General features: G+C 58.4%; 1 protein-coding gene across 6 annotated transcripts in view; it reads right to left on the bottom strand.

Moving 5' to 3' along the window:
- Positions 1-3,863: 3,863 nt before the first annotated feature.
- Positions 3,864-8,403, bottom strand: part of Rap1gap (RAP1 GTPase activating protein) — a 26,720-nt gene continuing 22,180 nt past the window's right edge. For all 6 annotated transcript variants that reach the window (XM_013034987.1, XM_013034996.1, XM_013034956.1 and 3 more), the window contains 6 exons: positions 8,149-8,262; positions 6,509-6,632; positions 5,658-5,760; positions 5,283-5,389; positions 5,067-5,104; positions 3,864-4,809 (listed from right to left, as the gene is read on the bottom strand). In XM_013034987.1, the coding sequence (XP_012890441.1) occupies positions 5,096-5,104; positions 5,283-5,389; positions 5,658-5,760; positions 6,509-6,632; positions 8,149-8,262 (457 nt within the window). In that variant the 3' untranslated portion in view covers positions 3,864-4,809; positions 5,067-5,095. The remainder of the gene's footprint in view (positions 4,810-5,066; positions 5,105-5,282; positions 5,390-5,657; positions 5,761-6,508; positions 6,633-8,148; positions 8,263-8,403) is intronic.

Genomic DNA, 8,403 nt, shown 5'->3' with positions numbered 1-8,403 from the left:
CCTGTTCTAGGGAGGCTGCTGAGGTCAATGGGCCATCGGGTAAAGGCCCAAATCTCATCTCCCAAGAGACAAGGATCCCCAACTTTCAGGGCTTAGGAGTCTCATGGCTGGGGGCAGTGAATATTCCAATTGGCTCCCAAGAATTTTGGTGCTGGAGCCCCCTTCTGGCCATGTCGCCCTACACTTCACAGGGATGGGTTGATGGTTATTGAGTCCACAAACATTTATGGAGCTTCCCCTATGTGCTCTGAGACTGAGCGTCAAGTACAGTCGAGTCCCCAAGGACTGTCCCCTCCCTTGAAAACTGAGAGCTTCCAGGTGAGCGATGCCTCCCCCATCTGACTAGCCTGCAGCCTCTGCTGCCCCTGAGAAGCCTCCCCGTGCTCCCACAGCCCCCTGCCAGATAAAACACAAGACACCCGGTTCAATTTGAATGTCAGGTAAACAAGGCATCATTTTTTGCTATATAAGTATGTCTCAAATATTGCATGAGGTATAAACTAAAAATGATGCCTTGTTTATCTGACATTCAAATTTAACTGGGTACCGTCTGTTTCTATTTGCTAAAGTCTGGCCACCTTACCCCCGGCACTCATTCCTTCTGCTGGCCCCCAGCCTGGCCAGATGGCCCAGGTCGTGCCTGAACGTGGCCCCTGCCCACCTGGTTACTGTTCCTCTTGGCCCCAACACTGTTACCCTCCCTCCCCACCAGCCCCACCTGCAGCCTTGGCCCCAGGTAGACCCCACCCACCATCACCTGGCTGTACTGCCCAGCTTATGAACCATGAAGAATGCTGTGTCCAGCCTCCTTCCTGGGGGATGGGCCCAGAGAGAGGGACAGAGGCCTAGCAGAAGAGACCAAAAGCATCAGAGGCAGGCATGGAGACAGAGGGGAGAGGGCCAAGATGGAGAGATGGGGCTGAAGCCTCTCCTCCTCTAGCTGCTTCAGGACACACAGGAGCAATGGGGAGAATGGGGAGAGGCCCAGGATTTGCCTAGGTGGACTGGGGCAGAGGGGAGGCTGGGCCCCTGAATCCCAGCTCTGGGCCCAGGCTTTGGGAAGCAGCTTGGGGGTGTCCAGCTTTGGAGAGCAGGGATGTGAGTCCATTCTGAGCCCCTCCCAGGGGCTCACACAGAGACATTCATGGCTTCCCAGAAGGGCCCATGGGGCAGCCAGAGTGGCTTTTAAAATTAGCCTTGCTAACCAGCTCTGGTTATTTCAGGAGACTCCGTCCTGGGCTGTCCCTTTGGTAGGGCAGGCCCAGGGAGGGAGGGAGGGGTGTCCACATTCCAGGGTCTCTGGCTGAGCACCCCCTGTGGCCTGAGCAGAAGAGAACATCCAGGTCCCAGCCTCTGGCCCCCGGCCGGCTGGGCCCGCGGCCACCTCTGGCAACCAGAGGTTGGTTTATGGATGTCCGCGGACATCCTGTCCACAGGGGGCAGGCAACTCTCATTTGGAGCATGGGTTCTGTGCCAGGTATAGGTACCATGCAAAGCACCTTAGAGACCTGGTGGCCAGCTCTTGGCCACAGTAGGGACCTTTTCCTGTTGCACAGGTGAAGAGGCAGACGGAAGGGCAAGGAGGTCCCAGGGCAGAGAGTCGAGACAGCACGCCAGCCCTGCACCTCAATGGCTCCTTCCCTTGCATCTGAAGAAACATCAAGTGTCTGTTTCCACTACCAGGGTTATTCCAAACAGAGCCTGGCACTTCCCGGAGCTGTGCCCCTCACCCAAGCCCTAATTCCAGCCTCGGAATGGTGTTCTGGCTCACCCTCCCCACCTCAGAACCCAGTGTGGGCGCAAAACTGGCACAGGAACAAGAGAAACAGTGCTGGATGCTTTGATCCCGAAGGCCAGATGTGTCTCCATCCTCCCCTGGCCCCACCTTGGAGCCCAGGGAATAGGGGGCTGGGCTGGACTGTGGCCCAGAGGCCTCCCTTCCTACTGCTGGGCCTGGCATAGCCTGGCGAGAGGGGCAGGGCAGGTTCTGCTTACCTAGCTACCCACCTGTGTCCATCCCAGCTGGGCCCCCTGCTGTGGGGCAGTTCTGTGGGAAGGAATGGAAACCTGGGACACTAGAGCCCAGGGAGGCATCTGCCTGCCAGCCATTCCCAAGCCCCGGCTCTAAGCATCTGTGCCAGTCTGGCCCTCGTTTGTGTCCTGCACGCAGTGAGCTGTAGGTTTCAACTAAAAATGATTCACCTCCCTGGAGGTTGGTTAACAGGATCGCACCCCTCTGTCTTCATGAGCCCCCTGCATCTCTAGCTGCACCAAGAACTCAGTGGGGCTGTGCCTATTGACTCCCATACCAGGTACCAACAGGGTAGGGCTGCTGGCATCCCCTGCTGTACAGAGGAAGAAATGGGGACCCAGACAGCCAAAATCATTAGATGAATGAACTCAGCCAACAGCCAGGAAGCTGGAAGCGGGCCGCTGTGGCTGCTGTGGCCCTGGAGGTGGAGGGGAGGCTGCAGCGGGGAGCTGCAGAGCCCAGATGAGGGGTGCAGGCCCGGGGAACTGCAAGGAGGCTACTGGGGGATGGGAGTACTGAGCCAGGCAGCCTGGAGCCAAACCTTGTTGGGCAGAGCTGGGTTTGGGTGTGAGTCATGGGCCTTGGGTGGCCTGAAGTATCTGGGAAACCCTGTCAGGAAAAGCATGGCATCTCTGGAGGGCCCCAGGATGCCCTTAGCATCTGATCCTGGGGGAAAAGCTGTCTGGAGGTCAGTAATGGGTGACCTCTTGGAGCTCAATTCCAGGTTTGCCCCCAAATCTAATGTTCCCCCGACCCATTCTCAAAACTTGCTCTTCCCGTGCTCCAGTCCCAGAGGAGAGCCCCCCCCCCCACCGCCTCCAATACTCAGGCTGGACTTCCGGGGTCCTCTCACGCCCTCCACCTGCTGCACAGCCCATCAGGCCCTTTGGCCAGATGCTTCTGCTACCCATGACCTTCCACCTGCCACCCTCTGTTCCCAGCACCAGTCTCCTTAGTCCCTTCCTCCCTCTGCTGTCCCTGTCCAGACAGTCCCTAGCCTCAGACAGCTAATGAGTCTTTCTATGGTTCCCCACTGTCCTTAGCATAAAGCCCTGGGCATGGCATGCAAGGCCATGTGGCCTCTGAACCCATCTCCTTGTCCCCTCTGTCATGGCTTCACAACTGTTTGCTCCCTTCCCAGCCCAGGTCCCAGTGCCTCTGCACTTTTCCTTCCTGTAGGGACCCCCACACACACACACCCATGCACACACATATGCACCCAAGAACCCCCCTGGCTGCCCACCCCAGTGCTCTTTGCCTTTTAGTGTCCTGTGCTGTGAGCTGGGAGGGGGGCACGGACAGGGCGGGGGGCGGGGGACGACTGCCCTGCTCATCCCCGGTCCTGCCCACCTGCTGTCCTGCTTAGCGATCCCTTAGTGACCCCTGGTGGCCAGCAAAGGGAAATCCTCAGAGTCACAATATCAGAAAGGAGGCCACAGGTGACTGAGTAGCTACCGTGAACCAGGTTTGTGAACACTGGCTCACTTGCTCTTATTTCCAGAAAGCAACACAGAGGCTCAGAGAAACTATTACATTTCTCAATACCACCCAGCTAAGTACAGAAGGTGCCAAGACTTAAACGCAGGTCTGCCCAACTCCAGAGTTTGGTTCTTCCTCCTGTGGGGAGTAGAATGAGGTGGGAGTAAGGATGGGGGCGGGGGGAGGAAGCCACAGCTGGTGACCACAGGCCCCGGGGCTTGGCCTTGGAGGTGAGCCACACTCAGCAGCTCTGACAGGACAGGCCCATCTCCTCCACCTGACCGACCCTGGACATGTCAGGGGTCCGTGTGGACAAGGTTCACACAAAGCCAGGCCCAACTCCAGGTACAATAGCGATAAATAGAATTTATTTTGTACAACTGTTACTGACACACACGGCCACGGGGGCTGGCCTTTGGCGTGGCACCTACAGTGTGGGCGGACACACACGATGACACGGGCTCACAGCAGCTGTGCCTGGCGGGCTCCTCCACAGGGCGGGGGGGGGGGGGGGGGGCAGGTGGATGAGACCTGAACTCAGGCCCATTGAGACTCCTCTGCCCAGAGTGGCCAGGAGTGAGGTGACAGGGGTTAAGCTGGGTGCTGGCTGAGATACCAGGGTGGTCTTCCTCCCCACAGGGGGCCCTGGTCTGTCACATGTAGGCAGTGGACAGGGACTTGGCAGAACTGTGGCAGAGCTGGAGGGTCCAGGAGGGGCGATGGGTCCAGCCAGCTCCCAGCCCCTTAGCCTACACAGGGCCTCAAGGACCTCAAGAAGGGGGTTGGGGTAATGGGGGGGCCCAAGGAGAAGTGACCCTGCTGAGGCAGGTGCAAATCACAGTCTTCAGCCACCTCTAGCAGAACAGCCACCATTCTCAGCAGATGCCCAGCAAAGGTGAATGGCGTGCCCACAGTCACACAGCAGAATCCAAATCAGAAGCCAACGCTCCCAGCCCAGGGTTCACTCTACACACAGCCCATCTGCTGCTCTGATGCAGGGATCTGTGTCCACTGAACTCTTCCTCTTCCTCTTCTGTCTCTCCCTCTGACTGCAGAGGGGCCCCCAGAGATGCCCAGGGTAGGGTCATGCCAGACCTGCAGTCTTGATCCAACTGACCAGATCCCTTTCCAAACTCAGACCCCAGCCCAGGGTGGGGATGATGCCAGCAGCACCCACCCCCAGCTCTGGGTGGCTCTGCCCTGCAGAGACAGCCCAGATGGGTGGTCTGAGGAGAGGGCTGAGGGCCCCAAACATGGACTTGGCACAGCATCTTCACCTTGTGCTTCTGTGGCCTCATCTGCAGGGAGAGGGGACAAGATAGCTCAAGGCAGGGGACAGCAGGCAGGAGGGCCGCCCTCTGGAGGACCTTTGCTCTGTCCAGCTGGAATCCTCACCCTCTACTGCCCCAGGACCGCCAAGCCCTTCCACACCCATCAAGTCCTCCCAGCACCTCAGTAGCATCATAAGCCCCACTGCAAGATGAAGAAACTGAGGCAAGGGATTCAACCCTTACCCAGGGCAACCCCCCCTACCCTCCCAGCCCACACAGCTGACCTTCTGTCTACCTTCCTGCAGGCAGCCGGCTAGCAGCCCTGTGCGGAGAGATGGTGGCCAGAGGCAGGGGCAGGACAGGCGAAAGGGCAGGCAGGAGACAGGGAAGCACATATCACTGGGTGTGCCCAGCCCTCCTGGGCACCAGCTTCCCTGGACACCTGACCCATGCTTGCCACCCCATGGGGCTCCGCTCCCTCCTCGAGCTTCTGCTCCTACCAGTGGGGGCGAGGGCTGCTCGGAGGTTTCCAGCTGGATCTTGATCTCAGGACATGCGGGGTCTCCTGACTTGCCAGCATCTGCTGGATGGGGTGACCGCGAGGGGCCTGGGGAGGCGGCAGGGGAAAACCACTCACTGGAGCTGCTCAGGGAGCCATGGATGGGGGTCAGGGCCGGGCGCTTGGCACCAGTGCTCCTGCTCCATCCAGTCCCTCCCTAGGGACCATGAGCTCAGCTCAGCTCCTCACCAACCCCTGTCCTCTGACACAACACTGCCCAGAGCAATGATCCACCCATTCCCCCCACCCCGGGGTATGAGGTGGTCCCTGCCCTCTGTACCTGCCCACTCCCGCCCAGGAGCAGTTGGTGCCCTACCTGGGGAGCTGCCCCCACTGGTGGTGCTGACGCTGTCCTCCAGCCACGTGCTATAGAGGAAGGAGTCCCGCTTGTGGGGGGTTCCTGAGGATGACACACTCTCCTGGGGAGGGGGGAGAGATCAGCCCCAATCACAGAGGACCCTCACCCTCGTGAAAACTAATTCCAGGGAGGGCACAGAAGGGCAGAGCTGCGCTCTCCCCTCTGCTCATCTGCTTGACACACACTTGTGTGTAGTCAAGTGTGGGCAGGCCACTGGGCTAGAGGTCCAGGCCCTGCCCTCGGGAGCCTGAAGTCCAGAGGACAGCCAGGCTATGCACAGCCCCACATGGCTCTTTGCGGCTCCAGAGCAGAGCCAGGCAAGGGGCAGGAGTAACACAAGGTGTGAGCCAGGCAGGGCTCTGGGAGAGCACAACACGGGGCAGCTGTCACTTCTGGACCAGAAAACCAAGGTAAAGCTTTCAAGAGGAGAAGGTGAGACCAGGGAAAAAGCAGTATGCAGGAGTCAGCTCAGAGGAGGGGGAAGGAGGCAGGAGAGCTGTATGAGCAAAGGACCCATGGTGGAGTAAGCCTGTGACATCTGGGGGACTGCAGAGGAATGCAGATCATCTTCAGTGGTAAGGAATGGGATGTGGGAGGAAAGGACAATCAGACCTTCAATGGACCAAAGATGCAGACAGCACTGGGGGGAGAGGGGGGCCACAGACGGCTTTGGAGGAAGGCAAAGTTCCTAGGAGCAGTGTCCCTCCCCTGACCACATTTCAGCCTCAGCCAGCTTTGTTTTTCTTTCCAGACTACCTCCAGAGAGATGCCAGGCCCCTGTGGGGTCCCCAGCCCCTTGGGCAGCTTACCAGGCCTGTGTCCTCCCCATCCATGCCCTCCGTCTCCTCCACCACGCTTGCGAAGCTGCTGGCGCTGGACGAGGAGCGGGAGAAGTCCTTCAGCACTTCCGCTCTCTGGGCAGCCGTGTCCACTCTGCCACAGACAGTGCCGTTAGCCAGCAGTCAGCCCTCATTCCTGGCCTCTCCCTGCCTAGAGGCCCAGCCTACAGCCATCCAAGCACCCTGTGGCCCCTGAGCCTCCCAGGCCTCGCAGTGTAGCCCCCTTAGAATGTGGAAAGACACAAGTGCCTCTTCAGCTCACTGCTCTCGTGGCTCCCCATTGCCCCCAGATGACACCTAATTGCCTTGGCGTTCAGTGACAGCGGATAGACAGAGCCACCACTTGACAGCTGTCTGGTATATCTCCTTGATCACCCAAGTTATGTCACCGCCATCATTGTAAGACCAATCTTGTAGACACAGGAGCTTGTGTACCCAGTCCAAGTGGAAGAACAGGGGATTAGACCCCGGGACCCCCACAACCCACTCTTGACCTCTCACAACTTCATTTCGCGCTCAGAGCCTTTGTCTGTCCTGGGGGTCTCATTCCTTCTCTCAAATTAAAAAGAAGTTTGTCTTTCAAGAATCAGCCACTTTGGCTCCAAGCCTGTCTCTCTTGCTCCCTTTCCTGCCTGACTCTCCAGCCAGTGCTCTTCCTCTCCAGATCCCAGCCCCAGGGAGGAGCAGCCTCCTCAGGCCTCTGTGCCTTGGTCCTGCCCACTGCCAGCCACCTCCAGTAGCTCATCTACTGTCATCCTGGATATTCAGGAGACTGAGATAGATCTGAGGATTAAGGTTCAAAACCAGCCCATGCAGAATAGGCTGAAAATGGAGCTGTGGCTCAAGTGGTAAGAGGGCTAACCTAGCCAGGCACTGGTGGCTCATGCTGTAATCCTAGCTACTCGGGAGGCTAAGATCTGAGGATCACAGTTCGAAGCCAGCCTGGGCAGAAATGTCCCCATGAGACTCTTATCTCCAGTTAACCACTTAAAAACCAGAAGTGGCGCTGTGGCTCAAAGTGGTAGAGCACTAGTCTTGGGTTACAAAGAGGCTCAGGGACAAAGCCCAGGTTCTGAGTTCAAGCCCTACAACTGACAAAAATGAGTGTTAACCTTGAGCAAAAAAAAAACCCAAGGACAGCAAAGGCCTGAAACTGGTGCACACACCCATATCTTCCAAAGGCTGCCAGGCTCAATATGAAAGTCAGAGCTCTCATACAGCCCCTGGGCACGGATTCCTTGCCAGCACTCAGACAGCAGCCAGGTTCAGCCCTGCACTCCTTGGCATCGAGCATGCCTCACTTGCTGGCTGAGTCCCTGGCAACTCTCAGCTCTCTCCTCTCTCTGAAGGCCAGTCCCAGCATGGCTGACTCTTCACTCGATCTTAATTCCAGTGCCTCCCCTTGGAGACACCCCCCCTGAAGACCCACGGAGAACACCACTAACCCCCTCCGTGCACCCATCTTCCTGCTCTCCTCAGCATCTGGAAAGGGGTCTGGTGTGAATGAGGGTCTCAGACAAGCAGCTGGGGAACCCAGCCCCCCTGGGGCTCTCATGCAGTGTCCAGGTCCCTGAGCCTGGAGAGGATGAGGCCCCTACCCAAAGCCCAACCTGTTCTTGGTCGTGGGCATCTCCGGGGAGCTCTGGGTAGAAGAATTCTCCGACTTGGGCTCCTGTGAGGCATGCCCGCTGTCTGGGGTCTTCTGGCCAGCTGGGGGGCTTTCCCTGAGGGGCACACAGGGGCAGCAGGAGACTCAGCACTGAGCCTGGCGGCAGGGTAGAAGGAGATCCAGGCATGAGGAGTGCTCATGAGAACGCTGCATCTGGCAAGCTCCAAGTAGCTGGCTGCCAAGGGGGCGGGGGGGG

Source organism: Dipodomys ordii, unplaced genomic scaffold, assembly GCF_000151885.1.
Source record: "Dipodomys ordii isolate 6190 unplaced genomic scaffold, Dord_2.0 Scaffold6, whole genome shotgun sequence".
NCBI classification, from domain to species: Eukaryota; Metazoa; Chordata; class Mammalia; order Rodentia; family Heteromyidae; genus Dipodomys; species Dipodomys ordii.
This window is presented reverse-complemented; position numbering and strand designations above follow the sequence as displayed.